Source organism: Carassius gibelio, chromosome A20 (assembly GCF_023724105.1).
Source record: "Carassius gibelio isolate Cgi1373 ecotype wild population from Czech Republic chromosome A20, carGib1.2-hapl.c, whole genome shotgun sequence".
NCBI lineage: Eukaryota > Metazoa > Chordata > Actinopteri > Cypriniformes > Cyprinidae > Carassius > Carassius gibelio.
In genome coordinates, this window is record NC_068390.1 from 3,996,352 (window position 1) to 4,020,890 (window position 24,539).

At 39.2% G+C, this 24,539-nt stretch overlaps 1 protein-coding gene across 5 annotated transcripts in view; it reads left to right on the forward strand.

Annotated features, from left to right (window-relative positions):
- The window catches only part of lama2 (laminin, alpha 2), a 171,871-nt gene that overhangs the window by 104,993 nt on the left and 42,339 nt on the right, over positions 1-24,539 (forward strand). For 3 of the 5 annotated variants that reach the window (XM_052534639.1, XM_052534640.1, XM_052534641.1), the window contains exons 17-25: positions 5,879-6,006; positions 8,067-8,153; positions 14,146-14,357; positions 16,228-16,334; positions 16,507-16,767; positions 20,276-20,453; positions 20,904-21,040; positions 22,833-23,069; positions 23,437-23,580. In XM_052534639.1, the coding sequence (XP_052390599.1) occupies positions 5,879-6,006; positions 8,067-8,153; positions 14,146-14,357; positions 16,228-16,334; positions 16,507-16,767; positions 20,276-20,453; positions 20,904-21,040; positions 22,833-23,069; positions 23,437-23,580 (1,491 nt within the window). The remainder of the gene's footprint in view (positions 1-5,878; positions 6,007-8,066; positions 8,154-14,145; positions 14,358-16,227; positions 16,335-16,506; positions 16,768-20,275; positions 20,454-20,903; positions 21,041-22,832; positions 23,070-23,436; positions 23,581-24,539) is intronic. The other 2 variants (XM_052534642.1, XM_052534643.1) reach the window with 1 other exon arrangement.

The window sequence follows — 24,539 nt, forward strand, 5'->3', positions numbered from 1 at the left end:
TAGGCTGCACAATTTCCTCGTGGAGGGAGCTCTAGAGCTGAGTATGGTCTCCACTACTCCTGCTGACAGGCCGTCCTCTCAGTACTTTGCCCCCTCAGGGGCCAGACCCGCAGTTTCCATAGTTCGTGCTGAGGGTGAAGTATTGAGCCCTCTGCCTGTGTGCAGGTCCCTCCTGATGGGAAGCTCCCATGGAGGTCCGTCCATAAGTAATACTATGTCTGAGAACCATACTCGGGCTGGCCACAATGGGGCTACCAATAATAGACTGATGCCGTTGCGACAAACCCTCTCTAGAACTCCCGGGAGCAGAGCGATCGGGGGAAAGGCATACAGACGCAGCCTCAGCCACGTGTGTACCATGGCATCCAACCCCAGCTGGGCTGGATGTGTGAGGGAGAACCACAGTGGACAGTGAGTCGTCTCTCGAGATGTGAATAGACCCACTTCCAATGGGCCGAACCTCTGACATATTGACTCCACCACCTCGGGATGGAGTCTCCATTCCCCGGGCCTCAGCCCCTGCCTTGACAGGATGTCTGCTCCCTGATTCTGATTCCCAGGGATGTATGTTGCTCTGAGAGAAAACAATTTCCCCTGGGACCACAAGAGGATCTGATGTGCCAGTCTGCATAGAGGGCGAGACCTCAGACCCCCTTGATGGTTTATATAGGTCACCAACGACATATTGTCTGTCCTCACAAGGACATGATGACCCTTGAGATTCGGCAGGAAGCTCCTCAGAGCTTGGAACACCACCAACATTTCCAGGCAGTTTATATGCCAGGAGGAATGATGGTCCTGCCATAGACCTCTCGTAAAGCGGCCGTCCATGACCGCGCCCCAGGCCGTGAGGGAGTCTTCTGTCGAGACGGCTTTCCGGTGACATGATGCTCCCAGCACGAGGCCTTAGGACAGAAACCAAGCTCTCTTCCACATAGATAGGGAATGAAGGCATCTGCGCGTAAACCTGAATATGCAAAATGGGTTTTCCCTCTGGGAGAACCCCTGGGTTTTCAACCACCACTGCAGGGGCCTCATGTGCAGGAGACCGAATGGAATGATACGGGATGCTGCTGCCATGAGACCTAACACTCTCTGGAAATGTTTTACTGTGATGGCCTGGCCTAGCTTTATCCTGGTCACCATGGCCAGAATGGATTCGATCCGTGCAGAAGACAATTGTGCCCGCATCGTAACCAAATCCCACACCACTCCCAGGAACGTGGTTCTCTGGGCTGGTGCAAACACGCTCTTTTTCGTGTTGAGTCTCAACCCCAGGCTCTGGATGTGAAAGGACAACATCTCGATGCCGAACTGCCAGCTCTTGTGAATGGGCTAGAATCAGCCAGTCGTCGATATAATTGAGAACCCTGAGACCCTGAAGCCTCAGCGGTGCTAGAGCTGCATCCTTACATTTTGTAAATGTGCGAGGGGAGAGAGCTAGGCCGAGCGGAAGAACCCGATATTGGTACGCCTCACCCCCGAAGGCAACCTCAGGAACTTCCTGTGATATGAAAGAATGGAAATGTGGAAGTATGCATTCTGCAGATCTATCGTGACAAACCAATCCTCGTAATTGAATTTGGTTCACAATGATGAGAATAGTAAGCATCTTGAACCTGAATCTCCTCAGAGACCGATTCAAGTGCCTGAGATCTATTATTGGACGCAACCCCCCATCCTTCTTGGGAACTAAGAAGTAGTGGCTGTAGAACCCAGACTCCCTGTCTGGAGGAGCAATACATTCTATAGCCTTCTTTACCAGCAGAGAGTTTACTTCTTGTTCCAATACCCGACTCTACTCTGGGTTGACTACAGTCCAGACCACCACGTTGAACTTTGGTGGGCGGGAACTGAACTGTAGTCTGTACCCCTTTTGAATAGTGCGCAGAGCCCAAGGAGAAATATTAGTGAGATTCTTCCCTGCATCAAAATACTCTACTAAGGGGACCAGCGTCTCGAGGCTGGCCTCGGGTATTAATCAGTGGTGGACAGTAACGGAGTAGCTTTACTTCGTTACTGTACTTAAGTAAATTTTTCAAGTATCTGTACTTTACTGGAGTAGTTTTATTTTGAGTAACTTTTACTTTTACTTCACTACATTCCAAAGCATAAAACCGTACTTTTAACTTCACTACATTTCAGAAAACATATCGTTACTCCATATAATATATCACGTGCTCCGACACACAGAAGCGGTGTCTGATTCATCATGAATGAACTGAAACTTTTTAAAATAAACTTTTAAATCGGATCGCGAATCACACCAAATGATTTGTTTATGAATTAGAATGATCCGATTGCAGCTGTTCTGGAGTCGACCACTCACTGATTCAAATGAACCGTTTAGTGTGAGTCACCAGAAGTGCGTCTGATCACAGATACAGATCCCCTGTAAAGACCTTGTCTCAGAGGAGCACCAGGACAAGACCACAGGAAACAGATGATTCTTCTGCACAATCTGACTTTGCTGCAGCCTGGAATTGAACTACTGGTTTCGTCTGGTCAGAGGAGAACTGACCCCCAACTGAGCCTGGTTTCTCCCAAGGTTTCTTTCTCCATTCTGTCACCGATGGAGTTTCGGTTCCTTGCCGCTGTCGCCTCTGGCTTGCTTAGTTGGGGTCACTTCATCTACAGTGATATCATTGACTTGATTGCAAATAAAAACAGACACTATTTCAACTGAACAGAGATGACATAACTGAATTCAATGATGAACTGCCTTTAACTATCATTTTGCATTATTGACACACTGTTTTCCAAATGAATGTTGTTCAGTGCTTTGACGCAATGTATTTTGTTTAAAGCACTATATAAATAAAGGTGAATGAATGAATCGCGCGTGCGTCTGATGTTGCTAAAAGTAAGTTATTAATGTCGAAATTTTGGATTAATTATTGTAACTGAAAATCATAATTAGGTCCAAACTATCAGTTGTTTGGGAACTAAATCCGTTGTAAAGAGTGATCTATTTAAGACCACTGACGGTGCAGACGATGCAGACACATCAATTTTAGGTCAATAAAAAAAAAATAAAAAAAAATAACACAGATTAAATACAATAACTTAAATAATTAAATAATCAAATTCCCCGCTGCCATAATGTTAACAGTTTTATAAAAATTTTACCATTCATGTCCTATGTGAAGTCTGTTTTTATATTGTTTATCAACAGTAACGTTATATATATATATGTATATTGTTTGGATTAACTAGACGAGTAGACAGACGTAAATGTTTAATCTTGTTAGCTGATGCTAACTGTCTAGCTAACAAGCTTGCTGGTGCTAAGTTGAGGTCATTTATATATATATATATATATATATATATATATATATATATATACATCTGGGAAGAAAACATCTGGGAAGAAAAGAAAAGATGTGATGTTCAGAACATGATAACTACAGTAATTATCAAAGTGGGGAAGAGATGCACCCCGTTTGGCCAGTGGTGTTTTTAAACCACAGACAAGGTTTGAGAAGGAAAAAATCATTATGAAAATATAATTATATTTTCTTTAAAATGTCCTTCCTAACTTCAGGCCTTATTATCATGTCATATATAACTGTGATGTTCTGTAAAACAACAAACTTTAAAATACTTTGTTCTTACTGGTGAAGATCAGATTATCATCTCTGTTTTCTCTCAGGTACATCACAGTGTAAACTTCACAGTTAACATCACTCTCATCAGTGTAGTCCATATCAACATCAAAAATATATCTTGACTCCATATAGTGGTTATTTTGGAAAAAATGTCAGGTATTTTGAGCAGTAGGATTATTTAAAAAATATATGTGCTAATTAGATGTTTTTTTATCTAGATTAATCTCACTGTGATCTTGAAATTAATCTAGATTAATCTAGATTAAAATGGCTCATTCGAATTCTGCCGAAGGCATTCAGAATATGTGTGTTACCCAAATAAAATTGACAAACAGTAAGTCTTTGAGAAGGGGTTTATCAAGCTAGGTGGTGCATTAGAAAAGGGGCTCATCTCCTGTTTCCAAAACGCATCACAAAGTGCTTGAAAAAGCTGTAAACTAATTCCAGTATGTGTGAAACAGGCGTGAGCAGAGGGCTGTAGCTGGGGTCAGCGGGGACCTGGTGAAGGTTGTACCAGTGGGCCCTGTTAGAAATTGTTTAATTTGTATGTTCGTTTATTTTTATTTATTTGTGCTATTTACACAATGTTTAAGTTTTTTTTCAAGTTTGTAGGTGTCAAGGAACAGAAACCAAATAATTAAATGTAAAATAGCACTGGATAGTCTTCAATGTAAAAATGAAATATCATTTTCAACATTTCTCACATTATTACAGTTTTGCTATACATTAAAAAAATATATATCTGGTGTCTGAATAATTTTTGGTTTGACTGTTAAAACTAAGTACTTCATTCAAGAGCAGTGAGTGATTTTCATTTTCTTGGATTAACATTACAGCAGCCAGTAGCTAAATTAGGTGCGGTCACTTTAAGAGACGATGAACGCATCCAATATAATACACATCCCATTTTTTTCCTCAACTGTTTACCTTCACTTATGAAATAACTGACAGTTTTTTCGAGCATAATTTCCAAGGTGGATATTTTGACATATTTCATATGTGTTTGTCGGCACAAGAGCAAAAATAAGCAAATTCGACTGTCCTGAGCATCTTTTTAGGCTGGCCTCATGCAGTCGGTTATATAAAATATCAAGGTGAAAGTCATCATAGCTCGCTTAGTATAGACCCAGCTCCCAACCCAACTTTGAGAATAGATTAATGGCGATATTTTTTTTATCGCCCGATAAGAGTCTCACGTTAACGCAGCATGTGAACGCCGATAACGGCCCACCACTAGTGCTAATATAAAATTAAATTAAGTAGCCTATATAAAATTGCAAACATCTATCTTGCAGTACTTTTTTACTTAAGTACATAAATAATCGAGTACTTTTGTACTTTCACTTGAGTAAAATTGAAAAAGGAGTACTTTTACTCTTACTGGAGTAATATTTTATTATATGTATCTGTACTTTTACTCAAGTACTTGATTTGTTGTACTTCGTCCACCACTGGTATTAATCGGGATTCCTCCCTGAAGTGGGTCTCCGGCAGGGTTCGACCGAAAACGATTCTCGATGTGCGGACGTGAATGCTGCCTGGCCGCAAGCCTGTGGGGCGGACAGTGCAGGGTGCGTTCGCTAGAGACCGATGCGTAACGAAGCACACTTAATGGCGGGAAGTCAACATTGATTTCCTGCTGCCTCTAGGCAGAGGGCCTAGGCTAGAAACACAACACCAATCAAGATTGGCTTAGTTTCAATCATGCTTCAGAGGCGCTACGCTGAGGGGCTTCCCCCCAAAGTGTCATTTGATGCAGTTCGATGTTCCCTCGAAGGGGAACTAGTGCTGTCCATCTGATCCATTCATCTGACACTGTATGTCTCTGAAAGACCAACTAAAAGTGTGCGTGCCTGCTGCCGAATGTTACTTTTAAAAGTTAGCCATCACAATACTGTGACATGCCTAATAAAAAGTGAACAATTATGTTAGTGTTACTTTTTATGGAAAGTGACATTTATGATAATCAGTTTCATGTTCTCATCTGTAGACAAAGAGTAGGAAAAAAAACAAAAGAGTGAAAACAAAAAACAAAGAAATACATATATACTGTGATTTACAGAAGACATTCACTAAAATGTAATTCAGTGTAACAGTAAATTTAAAAAATCTTGTCTTATTTTCATGTTATTTAACCTATATGTTTATTTCCACAAAAGTTATCTTAAACATTAAAGTAGACTCTTGCATTCACCATGCTTATTGATATTAAATCCATCTCTTGACATTAGTCGTGTGTTTTTCTGTCTGTAAATGTGTGTGTGTTGTAGGGCTGTAGGGACCACACGACAGGACCGTACTGTGATCAGTGTGCTCCTGGATACTACGGAGACACCACCAGAGGAACTGCAGAAGACTGTCAGCCATGTGCTTGTCCTCTTCTGAACCCGTCAAACAAGTACGTCAGCAATGATGTCAGGAAGTCATGTCCTTAGAACCTACAAACGTATTTTCAGATTATTACTGTATAGAACCATCAGGCTATGTTATGTTCTCTTATATTACATACATGTCTTCTTGAGACCCAGCCGTATACTTTTTCCTCTGGAGAAGACATATGCTATATTTTAGCAAATGTCTCACAGTTAGTCACAGTCTTGAGTCTGGATGTACTGTAAAGAGCACGTTAAATGGTTTTCAGAAGGACTGACCATGAAAGCTTCCTCTTCTCAGTCTTTTAAAATGATTGACATTGACTGAATCACTGAATTCAGCAATCTTTTGGAAATATTATCATATCATCATGATAAATTTTAAATATGAGATGCTTATGAAAATGTTGAAAATGTATAATCATTCTATAATATATTTTATAAATTTAATCATCTTGATACAAGATTTCAATCAAAACAAACAAACAAACAAACAAAAAAGACTGAAACATAAAAATTGATTGGTGGATGAAAAAACATTATTTTTGCATATAGGTCCTATTATGCATAGCATAAAATATATTTTTTTCATAAAATTTTTCCCATTTGTTTTTTATGCTCAAAACAATGAAATGACCTGGGGTGGGGGGGATTCTGGGTCTCAGGAGGATATATTAATATTTATGTTTCACGTTAACAATGAGGATCTCAGTTACCATGACACATTCACATACACTCAAGTAAAATGGAAAATAAATAAATAACCCTATTGTATTATAACTTAATCAAACTAAAAGAGATAAAATCAGTCCAAAACTAAAAATATATATTCAACCTGTTTTGAGCTATTTTGTTGAAATGAACTGTGACTGGGAAAGCAAGCTATTTTGGAAATAGCTGAGCTTATGTTCTGTTCTGTTCTGCTGCTAAAATGTAGTTAAAATAGGAACGCCGCTACTTTTAGTTTGGTATTCCCTAACATGCCAGTGACAGTAACTATCCTCCTCTTTAACTATCCAGAAACAAGTTATGTGTTTGGTTTGTTTAATAATTTTTGAGCATGTCTGTATTTAAACAGCTGAAACCAACAGCTGGTTTATTTGGTTACCATCTTAAATGTCCCATTCAAACCATCACTGGTTTTCAGTTTAATGCGTCTTTCAGACACTTCAGATTTAATCTTGGATAAATGTATTAAAAATGGTGTAAAAATGTGCCTTTAGTGCTACAACGGCTTGTCAATGTGGCAGAACCTTTTGTAAAAGTAATAAAAAATATTAAGAGATATCATACTTCCCTAGCTTTTAAATCACAGTACAGTAAGATAATTGTTTTCTGAAATGTTATGTTTAAATATGTTAAAAAGAGGCACTATCTAATTAAATATGGGCTCATTTTCATAAACCTCCAGAACAGAAATATAAACATTGGAACTAGGATTGGAATTCTTGTTTGATGCTTTTTACAGCGGAGATATACAATTTTCCTTTTTTAACACTACAAAAATCAGAAAATAAAAGCTGTCAGCATGGTTTTTCCCTCGTTGTAAAAGAATATTGGTCTGTTTAAGTGCTGCTGAATTGGAGATTTGTGAGAAATCTGAGGGCTAAAGAAAAAAAAACGAGCTGATCTAAATCTTTAGCATGTTAGCATTTAAAGGGGCGACTTGTAGCTCTTGCGTGCTCTTACTTCAACTCTCAAACTGGCACATGATTTCAGCACCAGGCTAATATTAGCTGTATCATGCTAGTGGCTGATCCATAAAGAGTAAACACATCCCAGAATCCAACAGCTGAACATTCCACCTCCTCAAGCAGGCTAAAGAAAGCGTTGCTCCGCTCCTGCCCTCAGCATTCCCAGCATGCCCCTCAGCCAGGCTCCAGTGTCGTCTGAAATAGCTGCACAGTCATTACACTAGAGCTCGCTGCTGAGGGTTTGCCCACCAGCGAAACCATCTTAGGCTTCAGACTCTCTCTGGCTTCGGACAGAACCAGAGCAAGTACTTCTGATGAATGGGAAGGATGCTTTTAATTCGCTGCTCTTTTATTTTTCTCTTTGTCCCCTTGTTGGCTCAAAAACACCGTAGTTTTAGCCCCACGTGTCACGTCGATGTCAGAGGAGAGGTGATCTGCGATCGATGCCAGCCGGGTTACACAGGTGCACGCTGTGACAGGTAAGACGACAAGGTTTGGCCTCAAGTCTTTACCTCAAGTGGGGTAAGGTGTGCCATTCTTTATTCAAGTTGCCCTTTATAGAAAAAGAAACAAGAAAGTATCTTAACATCAGGCCATAGATATAATAAACAAAGTGAAGGGTCAAAAAAACTGAGTTACCCCACTCTGTCCTTAATTTAGTCATCTTTTGTGTGTGCTTTATGTATTTTTATGTTTGTTTGAATATCATGTTGTAAGCTTAACAATTTAACACTAAACTCTTGAAATCATTTGGTAGATGCTTTTATCCAAAGTGACTTAAATTGCATCAGTGGTTTTGTTTAATTTAGGATGCAGGGGAGGGTGCCTACTATAAAGGGCAGCAAAGATGAGAAACCTACGTGTTGGTCCTCTACAACAGTGGTTCTCAACTCCAGTCCTGGGGACCCACTGCTCTACGCAATTTGTATTACTTCCTTATTTAATGCACTTGTTTCAGTTTATCAGCTCGTTAGGAGGGAGATCCATGAACTGAACTGAGTCCCTCAGAGAAGACAAACAAGCAAAATGTGCACAGCTGTTGGTCCCCAGGACTGGAGTTAAGAACCGCTGCTCTATAGTAACTCTTCTTATTTAACCCTTGTTTTTATGTGTGTGTGTGTGTGTGAGAGAGAGAGAGAGAGAGAAAGGGAGGGAGGGAGGGAGAAAGAGGGATGGAGATAGAGAGAGAGAGTAAAATGCTGAACACCATAAGTTTGGGTTTGTAATGTGTTTGAGTATACTAGTCAAACAAATCTTAATCTCTAGGCCATTTGGATCTCTGTCCTAGAGTGACATTAAATAAAATTTAGGGATAAGATGGAACAGATGTCTTGATCCTCTGTGCTCAGTGTTAAGTGGCCACAAATGCAATATAGCACAAAGCAGCTCGCTCGCTGTGGATCTCATGGTTTTGTCTTAATTTCATTAGCATCAGAAATCACTGAGCTCATCTATCATACTGAATATTTCCATCAGTCGCTCTGTTTATTTCTCTTTCTTTCTGACCCCATGTTCCACACTGTTAAAAATCTCTCTCATTCTCTGAAGGTTGGTATGCTGATGTGTTAGCATTAGCATATGCTGCATTCTGGGTGGGTTGTGTTGGCAGTCGCACCAGCCCTGTATGCAGACTAAATTACAGTGTTGTCGTGGAATACGCCATTTAGGTGGAAGAAAGGTCTCGGCTCTGTTGTGACCCCACCCCTGAAACAGATGGAGAGGGACTGGTGCAGTGCCAGCTCTGGTACACGTTAACTGGCACCAAAGCTCTTCACGCTGAGCCATTAGCAGACACGAAGTGGAGGGAATGGAAATGAGGGAGCTGATGGTGTGTTGTAGAGGACAAGTGCAGAAAGTTAGAGAGGAGAGACAGAGTGAATGGAAAGGTTTGTTGTTCTGGGAAATGCCAGGAACAGACGCACACACCAATCCATCACCGCTCAGATGGTGCTCAAACCTAGTCTGTCCCCTGAGAGACCCACTGAAAGAGATGTGAAGGACACACTTCAAACAAACTCAGTCAGGCGGCACACATCGCTCATAAAATGTGTTCTTAAAAACGCATTTTGTTGAGGCCGTCCAACAGGAAAGCTACATTAAATTGAGACTTTTGCTACTTGTAAGAAAAAGAGCCCAGTAATCGCACACAGGCTTTAAAAGGAGGTCTCAAGAAAGCTTCATATAATGCTCAGATAATCTGCAATGAGAAGGCAGAGATCTGGACTCAAACATTTCTCATCAAGTCTTCCAGAACCTGAACATTTACATTTGCATTATGCATTTGCACACACTTACCTTGATCAACCTTTAGGTTCCATTTTTGTTGTGATACTTTTTACCATTTACTGCATTTTTGGGGCTTGGTTTTTGGGGGCCCAAGGTGATCACCTGCCTTTGGTTATTAAGTAAATCCACTTCTACTTTTGGGAAATGTTAATGAATCCACATTCATTATATAGCTTTATACTTGTATGCCAACTGTTATCTCATCTGTGCCTTTTTTTAGTGGAGTCTTCTATAGAGAAACAATTAAAAGAAACTTTAAAAATCAACATTTTCCAACTTGGCCATAACCACCATACTGTAGAACTAAACCACACATTGGCTAACTGCTAATCTGAATACTAGAACTGACATATTCTCATATGTCAGTTCTAGTATTCAGATTTGCCGAAGTGTGGTTTTCAGGGTTTTGAATCATAAATTATTACATTTAGTCCCCACGAATCCCAAATATGTGGTTACAGGACATCATACATCATTTTCAACACCAGATCCCAATTTTCATCTGAGAAAATCAGATGAACGCTATCCATTATCTGTAGAGCCAAACTAAGCTCACTGGAGTGCTACCAAACATGTTAAGGACACGGATTAAAGTTGAGCAACAAGTGCCACAATTGCTGATCAATATTCCTTCAATATTGAAATATCTCACTCTTCTTAAGAGACACCTTCTGAGACTTTAGTGCCGATTTCAGTGATGACTGACACAAATTATAAATTGGTGAACTAAATTCCATATGTAGTAACAGCTACCCAAACTGAATCAAGATTATCTAATTTATATTTGTAGTTTACATATATTCTAAGATACTCAGGGGGTTGTAAACAGTAAATTGTGTAGTTGTGCTTTGGATTTATGTAGATTTTATATTATTTGTAAATGTATAAATTAGATTCTTCGATAGATTAGCTCCTGACACTAAATATTTAGCATTTCTCCTTTGTCTGACACACCCATTTGAAGTCTTAGAGTCTCTACTGATTTAACTCTACAGTTGAATCAGGTGTGTTTGATGAAGGAGTCACACAGAATGTGCAGTGCAGGGGGCTCCAGGAATATGGGTGGGAACCACTGGTCTGAAGGACTGCTCAATATATTATACCAGAAATCACTTATACTTTATAGAGCTTAAGTACCATTCACAGCAGAAACCCTGTCAGTGACCAGATTTACATGCACCAGAATAATGGCAAGAAAGTGCCTTTCTGAAATATCAGGTAAACACAAATGGGGTTTGGGGTGGGGGATGCAGCTTACTTATGGTACTGCATCTATATGCGGATAAAAGTGTCAGTTTCTGTTTTCCATGCATATGTAATCAGAGTGAAAGCACAGTGTGAGCCTGCTGTTGCTATTACACTGCAGTTGTGCTCCGTGAAACAGGTCTGCTTCATTCACACACTGTGTATGTGTTTGTTGTGAAGCATGCCGTAAGCTCTGAAAGTGTAGTAGGCAATCCATAACAGTAATGGGTTTAGTGATACTTTCGGTTTAAGAATCACTGACCCAACACATAAAAACCCACTACCCACCTCTCTTCACCCCACTCAGTCTTTTACTTCCCTCTATGGCGCCTGGTCATTCTCTGAAATAGAGTACTTATGTTTAGTTTGGCCCTGCATGGCCAGTGACACCCGAAACTGCATGTGAGTCAGAGAGAGCAGGCTGAGGTGAAAGGAGTAGAGAGGGAACTTTAGTAATCGTTCTCTTGTGTGCAGACACACAGGAAGATGGCCATATATATATATATATATATATATATATATATATATATATATATATATATATATATATATATATATATATATATATATATATAGCCTGGGTTAAAGACACCTGACCCGAGTCATCAGTGCTTAAGATGGCTCCCTCACAGCAGAGCTAACGACTGGAGAAATTATGAGCTGGCACCAGAGAAAGAGGAAGAGCCAGCCTTCGATGCTCAGTTACCCTTTAAAGGGTACAGAAGCAGTGCAGAGGTGACAGCCTGTCTGACAGTAAAATGGGGGTTATGTACTTTTGAAATGGTAGGTGGGGACTTTTCCATTTACCCAGACACTTAAAGCGATTCTGTAATAATTTGCTAACCCATGTTTATGCTCATTGACTTCCTATTTGTCAATTAATGGATACCAGTCTTTACTCTCTTAGTACACTAAATGCTAATAATAAAAAATGAGAATAAAGTATGAAAATAGTGAAAATTTATATATATATATATATATATATATATATATATATATATATATATATATATATAAATAAATGTATAATCAGATGTTTCATTGTAATTCGGCCTTGTAGGATGTACGTGGAAATGCTACTAAATTGGACCTAAGACAGAGCCTTGTGGCACTCCGTATGTATCTGTTAAAGATCGGACACTACACTTTTTGTTCCATTGACTTCCATTCATACACATGCGAATGCGAGAGAGCAGACGTGCAAGCTTCTGCAAAGTTGTTTTGGATTCTACTGTTTTACAAAGTTCAAGTGGAGTGAACTCTTAACCTGCGAATTTGTAACAAGTGTAACCATGTGACCAATACAAGGTTGATATGTTATGGCATGACCTCGTAGCTGAATTAAAAGAACATAAATGTAAAACTGTAGCAATGCAAGAAAGTGGAGTAGATGATATGTTTTTTGTTTTGGATATATTTCTATTTGTTATTTGTTAGATTTAAGTTTTTAAAAACTTAAGAGTGTGGTGTCAGATCATGACTTTTGCAGAATCCGAAAATGTTTGCATGCTTGAAGTCTATTGTGACTGCGACTTTAGTCTGAGACAACTTCACATTTACACACATCAGTATGTAATAATCTGACAAGTAAAATTCAAGCAAGGCCAGTGCTAACATGATTCCAAGCCTTTCCAAAAATTATGATGAACTATAGTACAGAGAAATGCATCCAAATTCTAATAATGAACATCTATCCAACAATTATTTTCTTTCTTGTATTCTCAGATATGGAAGCAACAACATATCAGTTCCTTTATAGTTTGATATATTTTGAAATAAGCATTTGAGTGAGTCACATTTGCCAAATTGTATTTACACTCATGTCCTTAGTAGACGATTTCCTATCAAAGAATGAAGTTACATGAAGTTCACTTATCATTTTAAATTTACCAAGTACCAAGCACCAGGACAGGCAGTTTGGTGAAAAATTACACTTTGTGATCAACTATAAATTTAGATATTAGTGTCTGTGTAACAAGATTTCTTAAATAAGACATGAGCCCAGAGAATTTGTACTGCTGAAGGGATATTATGTTTTTTAAAGTTATTGTGAGATCTGAGATTTCGTTTAAAAGTTGAAATCTCCAACATTCACAGTTAGAACTAGATTCTGCACTAGCATGCCGCTGGGCCTGTAAAGACAGGCACAAGCAATACCATATTCAATTAATAAGTCTGGGGTGGCTCGCAGAATCCGCTGAGCGTGAGTGAAACACTGTGATTACTTTCTCTTTCCACCATCATGCAGATAGCGCAGTCGTGTGCAGATAAGCGCAGAGGAATCCATTTAACATGAAGGCAGTGGATAGACTGTGCGTGTTTATCAGCCAGCAACACAAGTTGCTTGAATAGAGATATAGGATCCAACCGCACCGACAGCAGATAAGAAGAGCGGGTGGGCGAGGCGAGCGGAGGAAGTGATAGTGTCTCTTCCTCTTATATTTCTCTCACATTCTCATCGTTTCGGCGAGAAAAGTCCTAGGTGTTCTTCTCATGATCAAAATAAGTTTGTTCATCAGACATATTGTAATGGAGTCAGTTCAGTCTTACACAGCTCTTTTCGTCGGGAAATGCAATATACTTAAATGCTTTCCTTAAGTGTTTCCATTTATCCCACTTTACCCCAGCTATTTTTTATAAACTATCTGTTTATCTCAGCGTTAGCTTCTATGGTACATGCAACTGCTAAAGCCACTTCTGATCTGATTCAAACTGCAATTACAAATGACAAATTAAGAGCTACATCACTGCACCAGCTAATATATCAGGACACACAGTGACTAGGACTTCAAGCTGGCTGACTGTACGTTATAAAACCAAGCAATAAATCAAATGCATGTGAAATGTTGATTTGAGTGTAAATTATTTTATTATGTGTATCATTATTTGAAGTGTGTGCATCTCTAAAGCATGTATTCTCTCCTCTCTGGATGACCTCAGGTGTGCTAATGGCTATTTCGGTCATCCCAACGTTCCTGGGGGTTCCTGTCAGCGGTGTATGTGTAACGGTAACCTGGATCTTACAGCAGAGCTCAGCTGCGATCCGGTGACCGGCGCCTGTCTGCGCTGTCATGAGGGATACGGAGGACTGGACTGTGGAAGGTGCGCTGATGGATTCTTTGGAGACGCTCTCATAGCCAAGAATTGCCAAGGTAAGTGAAGGAGCACAGTTTGATTGTTTCCAGATTGTAGCCCTTTGACTAACAGCAGTTTGTGATGTCTAATCTTTTATAATCTGAATATTAGATGATTTATGAATAAATGATTGGGGAAATACTGCATACATCACCAGGCTGACGTTTCAACTATGTCCTTTTGATTAAACATTGCAAAAGGGCAATAATAATAAACAAACAAACTTAAACCTGGAAGAACTGTTTACAATTAGATTGCATAATGTAAAAATATAATTTAAGCTGTGAATTGATTTTTATAAATACTGTTTAAACCTAAAGGCAGATCTATCATGACCTCTGAGTTTGTTAGATAACTACTGAATATTTTCTTCTGCAGAAATAGTCAGTGTGATTTTACCATGATCACAGTTATAGACAATTCTATTTTTGTTTTTATGAAATTGTGATTTGATTGGCATGCTATTAGTTAATTATTACACAAAATAATTTAGAAATATATAATACAGTAGTACTTTATTTTATGAATAGCATTGTTTTTTGTAAAATTAAGATGACCTGTTAAATATGCACTTCGAAGGTCTAAATCAGAGCAGAAAATTGGGCACTCTATGACTACAGTAAAATGTGGGATATTTTGCGCCTTTTCTAAAACACACTGTATTTGGTTGTCTCTTTAGGATTTGTTTAATGTGTCTGTTTTTGTAGAAATTAAAAAATGTTCTTCCAGACAGCCTGTATGGCAGATGTGTGTGTGTGTGTGTGTGTGTGTGTGAGATGAGTTGATCCAGTAGTGCGGGCCGTCTACTCTCAAGGACAATACACACAGATTCCCCTCCAACAAGCCTCACACAGCACCATCTGTGCTCCATCTCAGTCAGAGTCAGACTGTTCAGAAAGTGTGTGTGCATTATATTGAAATGCAATCTGTCCTCCTGCAGCCCTACAGCAGTGTGCTGTAATTTAAAGCAGGATAGAGTCATTCTGTTTGATTGTTTTCCACACACACTGCACTGATTAGCATGCAAAGGGGTCACGGGATATTGAATAATCTCACTGGTTTTTAATTTTAGTTGTTATACACGCCAGAGGCGAGTTCAAAGCACATTTGGGTTGCACACATTCCCTTGGTTATGCATGAAACATGACAATGAAACAGTTTCCCAGTCTATGTGTTCCTTCTGAACAGTGCTTAGCTCATTTGATGTGGATATAACATTGCAAAACATATTTAGATTGCGGAGTCCAAACTGAAACTATGGGATTCAAAGTCTTAATTTAAACATGTAAGGGAACAGCGTTTTTAATGTGACATTTGAAATGTGAAAAACTGTGTAAAAACGAATAATTGTTCATGTTGTGAGAACAGAGACAACCCACAACACAGAGACCAAAGGTAATGCCTGAATTAATGAATGAGGGTTGTTTATAGAGTTCTTTACTCTGTACTGTACACCCAAAGCACTTCATAATCATATGAGACTCTCCTCACCCATACACGGTCTCCCATCCCAGTACGGACCAGGCTCAAACCAGTATTGGCATACAGGGTGCATACCAACAACATACCGACATAAAAGTCCTCAAACATAAATGTGAAACTAATTTGCTGAATTATTATTGGTACTCTGCAAATTTAGCTTTGTCATCACATGAATAGATGACATTTCTATATGCATTCAAATTGAAAACATGTATTTGAAATTGCAATATTATTGCACATTATTACTGTTTTGAGCCTCACAGAAGAGCAAAAGAGGCCACCTTCAGAACCATTAAAAACCAATGAGAACCATGTTCCAAACTTCTGACTGGCAGTGCAACCTACCGTCCCTCTAGATGTAATGTCTTCATGCCTGGTCGTGTTTCTCTCTGTGTCTCCGTGTAGCGTGTCAGTGTCACAGTAACGGATCGCTCTCAGACTCGTGCCATCAGGAGACCGGACAGTGCCAGTGTCGACAACATGTTGTTGGACGTCAGTGTGACGAGTGCATGGTGAGTCTACACCACACCAAATGCAGTCATCTCTGTCACTGGGTTAGACTGACATGACTGTGTGCATAACACATTCCCTATTCTTTGAATCAGTGTGAGTAATTTTCTTCTTTTTTTATATATATATATTTTTTATTTTTGTCTCTGCCTCTTCGTAAACGTGTATGTTTAGCCGAATTGTTGGTGGGACAGTGAGGCTGAGTTGTGTAGGCCGTGTCAGTGCAGTGCTCGGGGCTCTGTGTCCCAGCGCTGTGACTCTGAGGGCAGGTGCATCTGTCGGGCCGGGTACTTGGGCCGCAGGTGTGACCTGATGCGCCCGCCTCACGCCCGCAGGGAGACCCGCCGACCCGTCCAACAGGTTCCCATCCAAAACATCCAGAGATGGGAGAGCAGAGGGGGCTGCCCTCGAGGGGCGTACCGCCCCGGCACAGGGGTAAACGCACGGCATGATGGGTGGACAGGATCTGTGTGTGTGTGTGTGTGTGTGTGACTTCCTTTAACTCATCTAATATCAGTGTAAGAGTGTTCAAAATAACACACATTATACTCACAACCTTTTTACAGCTGATCAGATCAATCTTTTTCAAGCTTTATTCAGATTAACTAACTGAAAAACTGTTTAGTTAATGGAAATACATTTTACAAACTGGACATAAATAAAAACTACAACTGAAAAGGAAATAAATTAAACATAAATAGTAATATAAAAAAAAGACAAACAAAACAAAATGACTAAAAATTTTACTAAAATTAAAATGAAAGCTGAAAATATAAAAGCTAATTTAAAATATTAAAAACTGTAATAGTATATGCATAGCTCCTTATTACGTTTTTAGATTTGTTCCTTTACAAAGTTGTTTTTATATTTTATTCCTGTTATATAAAATATATTCCCTGTAATATAACATATTTATGTAGGATGCTTCTTTTCATGGTAGTTTTTGGTATCAGTAATGCAGTACTGAAGGCATCATGCATCACTTCAAGATCAGCATTATGCATTATACTGTAGCTCATCACATGCTCGCTAAAAAATAAATAAATAATATTTTGAATTATTACACATGGTGTTTCTCATTACCTGTATGCACAAAACCTGTTTGAACATGTCCATGCACAAACTGTATTTAACAAGTTCACACTTTTATTCTAAATGTAGAATGTGCTTGAATTCAGCTGGCCTTAGAAACATGGGAATCAACGTGTTTTTTATAGATATGATTATTATTAGAAAGTGAGTTGCTAAGTGTGAGTTACAGTATGTCTTTCTTATTTCACAGCAGCAACATGAGCATGTCTGAACTTGATCTGGGCTCCTTCATAAAGATGTTTATTGTGTTTGACACATTTGGCTGTAAAGGGCTCCTGCATTGCATTCATAATGTTTCAAATGTTCCTGGATGTGCTCTTATAATGTTGATTGGATTTTTACATCAAAAGTAGTCATAAATGGGAAAATAAATGTTTTTGGCCCTCTGATTTAAGCAGTCAGTTTAAGGGTTGTGTCTCCTTTAAGATTAAATTCCCTCTGCTATGACTGGGTGATATGCATGTTATACTGTTAACTGTTACGAACAAGAGTTCAATACTGATTTATGGTATTTTTTTATAGTATAGTGACCTCTTACTCTTACAAAAATCTGATTTCTCAAATTATTCCTTTAACTGAAGATCAAGAACAAATCCACATGCAATTGTGTTTATGCAGAGGTTTTGCATGAGAAACTTTCTGCATGCTTAAGAACACTTGTGTACAGTTATTAATGAAAGATACCAAAACATATATACATTAATTAAGACATACTTTGGTTTTAAGATGAATGTAACATAATATGCTTTAGCTTTTAATTATACATTTACTTGTAACATTAGTTAAGTAGCGCTTAAGAGAGTCTGTCGTGCTCAGAAAGCACATGGCACTGTTAAATGCTGTGCTCTTTTATATGTTTGTCTTTTCGTAGTCTTTAAAAAGCACCAGGCATGGTTATGAGTTCTCTTGGAGGAGAGTTGTGTTACTTTGGCTCACAGCTTTGCATGGTGTGTGTGTGTGTGTGTGTGTGTGTGTGTGTGTGTCCTCATATATCTGGCATCCATGGGGTGCCACTGACAGTCTGTGCCAGGACCACTTCTCATTGGTTGCTATGGTGACAGCGCACCTGTTCCTAGCAGACAGATGGCTGTCAATCACCCACTGCAATGGCTGCCACGGTGACTTCACATCCACATGGCGTGTTCAGCTTTATCATCACTGCATGATCATTTGTGAAAATGATCTTTTTGGCATTTACTTCTCAAAATGTTTTAACAGTCAGTTGAAGTGTAAAGGGGATATAGCACAAACTCGTTTTGTGGTTTGGTTTGATCTGTAATGTCTGCATGGCTGTGATCTGTGCTGTGTTTATTAAGGTCTTTGAGTCACTGAAGGATGTTTTACATAATTTTGCACTTGATATTTTACTGTTTGCATAACTAAACATGGCACATTCCATGAGTAGGTGCAAAAAATGAGCTTGATGCTCTGTATTAAGTCAGATTTCGTGTTATTTTTAAAAAAAGTTAATGGTCAGCTACAGATGAAAAACCCCTGTTCTCCAACATATGTAATATTTCTTGCTCTAAAAATAGGGGATTTGTGCCTTCATTGCTTTCTAAATCTACAAACCCGATTCCAAAAAGTTGGGACACTGAACAAATTGTGATTAAAAAAGGAATGGAGTAATTTACAAATCTCATAAACTAATATTTTATTCACAATAGAATATAGATAACATCAAATGTTAAAAGTGAGACCTCTCAGAAACTCTCAGAGTGACAGTGTCTCTCAGAAGTCAAGATGGGCAGAGGATCACCAATTCCCCCGATGCTGCGGCAAACAATAGTGGAGCAATATCAGAAAAGAGTCTCTCAGAGAACAATTGCAAAGAGTTTGAAGTTATCATCATCTACAGTGCATAATATCATCCAAAGATTCAGAGAATCTGGAACAATCTGTGTGTGTAAGGGTCAAGGCTGGAAAACCACACTGGATGCCAGTGATCTTCAGGCTCTTAGACGACACTGCATCACATGCAGGAATGATACTGTAATGGAAATCACAACATGGGCTCAGAAAATACTTCCAGAAAACATTGTCGGTGAACACAATCCACCGTGTCATTCGCCGTTGTTGGCAAAAACTCTATAGGTCAAAAAAGAAGCCATATCTGCGTGCGCATGTGGCATGGGCAGCTTACACATCTGGAAAGGCGTCATCAATGCTGAAAGGTATATCCAAGTTCTAGAACAACATATGCTCCCATCCAGACGTCGTCTCTTTCAGGGAAGACCTTGCATTTTCCAACATGACAATGCCAGACCACATACTGCATCAATTACAACATCATGGCTGTGTAGAAGAAGGATCCGGCTACTGAGATGGCCAGACTGCAGTCCAGATCTTTCACCCATAGAAAACGTTTGGCGCATCATAAAGAAGAAGATGCAGCAAAGAAGACCTAAGACAGTTGAGCAACTAGAAGCCTGTATTAGACAAGAATGGGACAACATATCTATTCCTAAACTTTAGCAACTACAAAATCTGCTCAGTCCCCAGGTGTTTGCAGACTGTTATAAAAAGAAGAGAGGATGCCACACAGTGGTAAACATGGCCTTGTCCCAGCTTTTTTGAGATGTGATGATGATGCCATGAAATTTAAAATCAACTTATTTTTCCCCTAAAATTATAGATTTTCTCAGTTTAAACATTTGATATGTCATCTATGTTGTATTCTGAATAAAATATTGAAATTTAAAACTTCCACATGTACAGTGTCCCAACTTTATTGGAATCGGGTTTGTATTTGTACCTTAATTGTGGAGAGTAGTGTGCAGAATAGTCTAGCCATCACTCAGAGCATGGCCTTGTTTTAACCCTCCTCACTGTCTCCTCTCTGTCTCTCCAGTCTGGTTTACACATGCACGGCGCTCAAGGCTGCGTCCCATGCCACTGCAGTTCATTCGGATCGAAGTCGTTTGATTGTGATGAGAGCGGTCAGTGTCGCTGTCAGCCTGGTGTGACAGGACAGAAGTGTGACCGCTGCGCTCCCGGACACTTCAGCTTCCAGGAAGGCGGCTGCACATGTAAGAATTCACCTCCGAACCTCCAGCCCATGATATGAGGCCATGTGTGTGCCTCTGTAATTCATTCCAGATTCAGTCGTGCATTGAGATTTTTATTTGTACAAACAATAGAACAGTAAATCCATAGGATAGGAAAAACATGAAAGGCACAGTTCACTTAAGAATAAACATTCTTACATTTTTAACCCCCCAGCTCACATTTCAGAAAATGGCTTTTAATGTGGACATCAACAAGCCTGACCTGTGAGCGCTACAGTATTCATCTGCGGTGTTCATTTCATTAAGAACATCGTCATTCTCTGTTGGGATGGTGTGTAAATTTGCCCATCTCCTTCCAGCCGGAGCGTCTGATATTACTCCAGCGGAGAGGAGAGCCGGCGCTGACATTTAGAACAGCTGCTCAGCTGCGCTCCACAATTAACCTGCTCTCTGTTTCTGTCTGTCTCGCAGCGTGCCAGTGTGCCCATGTGGGAAATAACTGTGATGCTAACACAGGTCAGTGTATCTGTCCGCCCAACACCGTGGGAGAGAGATGTGACAAATGTGCGCCCAACCACTGGGGTCACGACATCAGCAGCGGCTGCAAGGTACGTCTCAATCTCCTCTCCTCACACTGCCACGGCATCACTCTGTCTGCTCTGGATGTGTATCTTTATCTTCTGCCCAAACAACATTATTATTCATCCTCTGTAAAGTCTGGTTGAGGTGAATCTCTGAGTTAATGTCGCAGAGCAGCAGAGAATAGAAGATGAGTTTGTGAGGTACATAATGATACATCTGTTCTGATATCACAATAAACAAAAGTAGTTACAGTTTTGCCTAATCATTTACCCTCTACCTGGTTCCAACATGGATCCTCAGGGCAACATTTTGAACTGAGCTGACATACTCACATATACTGTATAATGGCTAATGGTGATCGGCCCTGAGCTGGAAAGTATACAGAGAATCATGCAAATAAAGACAAAACACAATCATGGCAACACACAACACTTAAATAATGCAATAAATAAATAATAGAACATGAAGTAAATAACAAAAAATATCACACAAAACATCCAAATGTGCACTCTAAGAAAGGTCTGTGCTGTAATATGAAGGGATTTTTCATATTGATTTCTCAGGTGTTTTCCCTGTATTTTGAATCATGCATTGCATTGTGTTGTGTTTTATGGTAATGCCCATTCAAAGGAAATGACCTTAAGGGAGAGTAGGGTAAGATAAGCCATTTTACATATGGTCCTCAAGATAAGAGAAAATAAGTTGTTTCAGGACATACATAGGCCTATTCATGAAAAACTAAAATCACATTAAAATACCAGTTTATACTCAGCAATCAACCAGCAAACACAAATTAATTAAACTTACCCCATGCTCCCCTAAACATATTAGATTATTGGCAGAAAATTGCCAGGATATGTATAATTTTACTAAGGTGTACATTACTGATAACAAAAATAATGAGAAACAGAACTATTTAAATAAAATATAATGATAATTGATGATTTATTCAGGGACCTCTGGGAATGTCCTTTTCCTTTTTTCATTGTAAATTATACATTAATTCATAGCTTTCAATTGCAAAAATAATAAATTTGAGTTTTTTACAGTAAGGCTACATACAGTATAACGCATTGTTATTATTTTTTTTCTTTTCCACATATATGGTAAGGTAACAGGTTTTTACTGTTGCATTTGTCAGTACACAGAATTAACTACAGTTGTGTGGTATCATACAATTAACTTCTTTTTTTATTATTATTATTAACTGATTAGGTGCTGATTACCAATACGAGGTTTTTTTAAGTCTCAGATCACGCCTCTCTTTCCTATAATATCCACAAATGTGATTTTTCGATGACAGTGTTATTGAATGTGATTTATAAGCATTGCATTTAATGTAGTGGCACATACGACACACACAGGTTACCGTTAGGCCACAACTGCAAAGTGGAAGTGGAAGATATATATATATATATATATATATATATATATATATATATATATATATATATATATATATATATATATATACAAAGCAACCGGCCCCAAAACAGAGCCTTGAGGTACCCTGCAGGTGATAAATGTAGAGGAAGAAAAGTAATTTCAATTTCAGTGGAAAAATATCTCGCCTTAAGGTAGGAAGAGAGGCAGCCAAGGGCAGTGCTGAAAATTGCAGCATATTCTGACTTATTTTCTATTAAGTGCTCAGCCTTGCCTTCCTTTGATGATCAGAATTTACAACATTTCATGGTTCAGAATGGATCCTCATTTTCAAAAGTGTTCAATCACATACAGGGAATGTGAATGCCATTTTAATTAAATATCATGCATGATATTCTGAATTATATATGTGTTATTTTATCTCTTTCTTTGTAGCCATGTGGTTGTAACGCACTGGGGTCTGTGGCGCAGCAGTGTAACGTGAACACAGGCTGCTGCATGTGCCATGAGCAGTTCAGGGGTGAGAAATGTGACGAGTGTAAGCTGGGTTACAGAGACTTTCCACAATGCATTTCCTGCCAGTGCTCAGCGGCAGGCTCGTCACTGGACACCTGCGATGCAGAGTCTGGTCTCTGCGCATGTGCAGACAGAAGTGGCCAGTGCTCATGCAAGGTAATGACATATAGAACTTGAAACCCGACTTTGATTCATCCGACATAGCCACGGTTGTACCCTGTTGAAAAGTAAATTGTGATCAACGTGATTTTTCAGCAAAACTGTCATGTCATAATGATAATTAGGGTTATAGAAATGCACTGCCAATGAATTATTGTATGATGCTCTAATCTGATAAAACTATAATTCCCACATGACAGCTGTGAGAGAAACTGTCCTGGGCTTCATATGCCAAAAGCATGGTACACCTAAGTAGACTGTAGAGATCACAGATACTGATGGTGTATTTTGGGAAATGCAACCCTGGTCTTTAAGGTAGCTGTAAAACAGTGCACACAGTACTAATGTGAATGTATGTGTTCAGGCTAACGTAGAGGGAGTGAAATGTGACCGCTGTAAGGTGGGCTCGTTCGGCCTCAGTCACAGGAATCCACTAGGCTGCAGTCAGTGCTACTGTTTCGGCTTGAGCAGCTCATGTACAGAGGCCACAGGACTCATCCGTATGAGGGTGAGTAAACACATACAAGTCATATAATGGCATTTTTATCAGTAATATATTTATGTCAGTCTTAAACACCTGATGCAATATCTTGAACTGATATTCCATTTACTATAGGAAACCTAATAAGCATTTTGCTTATACAGTATTGTTCAAAATAATAGCAGTACAATGTGACTAACCAGAATAATCAAGGTTTTTCGTATATTTTTTTATTGCTACGTGGCAAACAAGTTACCAGTAGGTTCAGTAGATTCTCAGAAAACAAATGAGACCCAGCATTCATGATATGCACGCTCTTAAGGCTGTGCAATTGGGCAATTAGTTGAATTAGTTGAAAGGGGTGTGTTCAAAAAAATAGCAGTGTGGCATTCAATCACTGAGGTCATCAATTTTGTGAAGAAACAGGTGTGAATCAGGTGGCCCCTATTTAAGGATGAAGCCAACACTTGTTGAACATGCATTTGAAAGCTGAGGAAATGGGTCGTTCAAGACATTGTTCAGAAGAACAGCGTACTTTGATTAAAAAGTTGATTAGAGAGGGGAAAACCTATAAAGAGGTGCAAAAAATGATAGGCTGTTCAGCTAAAATGATCTCCAATGCCTTAAAATGGAGAGCAAAACCGGAGAGACGTGGAAGAAAACGGAAGACAACCATCAAAATGGATAGAAGAATAACCAGAATGGCAAAGGCTCAGCCAATGATCACCTCCAGGATGATCAAAGACAGTCTGGAGTTACCTGTAAGTACTGTGACAGTTAGAAGACGTCTGTGTGAAGCTAATCTATTTTCAAGAATCCCCCGCAAAGTCCCTCTGTTAAAAAAAAGGCATGTGCAGAAGAGGTTACAATTTGCCAAAGAACACATCAACTGGCCTAAAGAGAAATGGAGGAACATTTTTGTGGACTGATGAGAGTAAAATTGTTCTTTTTGGGTCCAAGGGCCACAGGCAGTTTGTGAGACGACC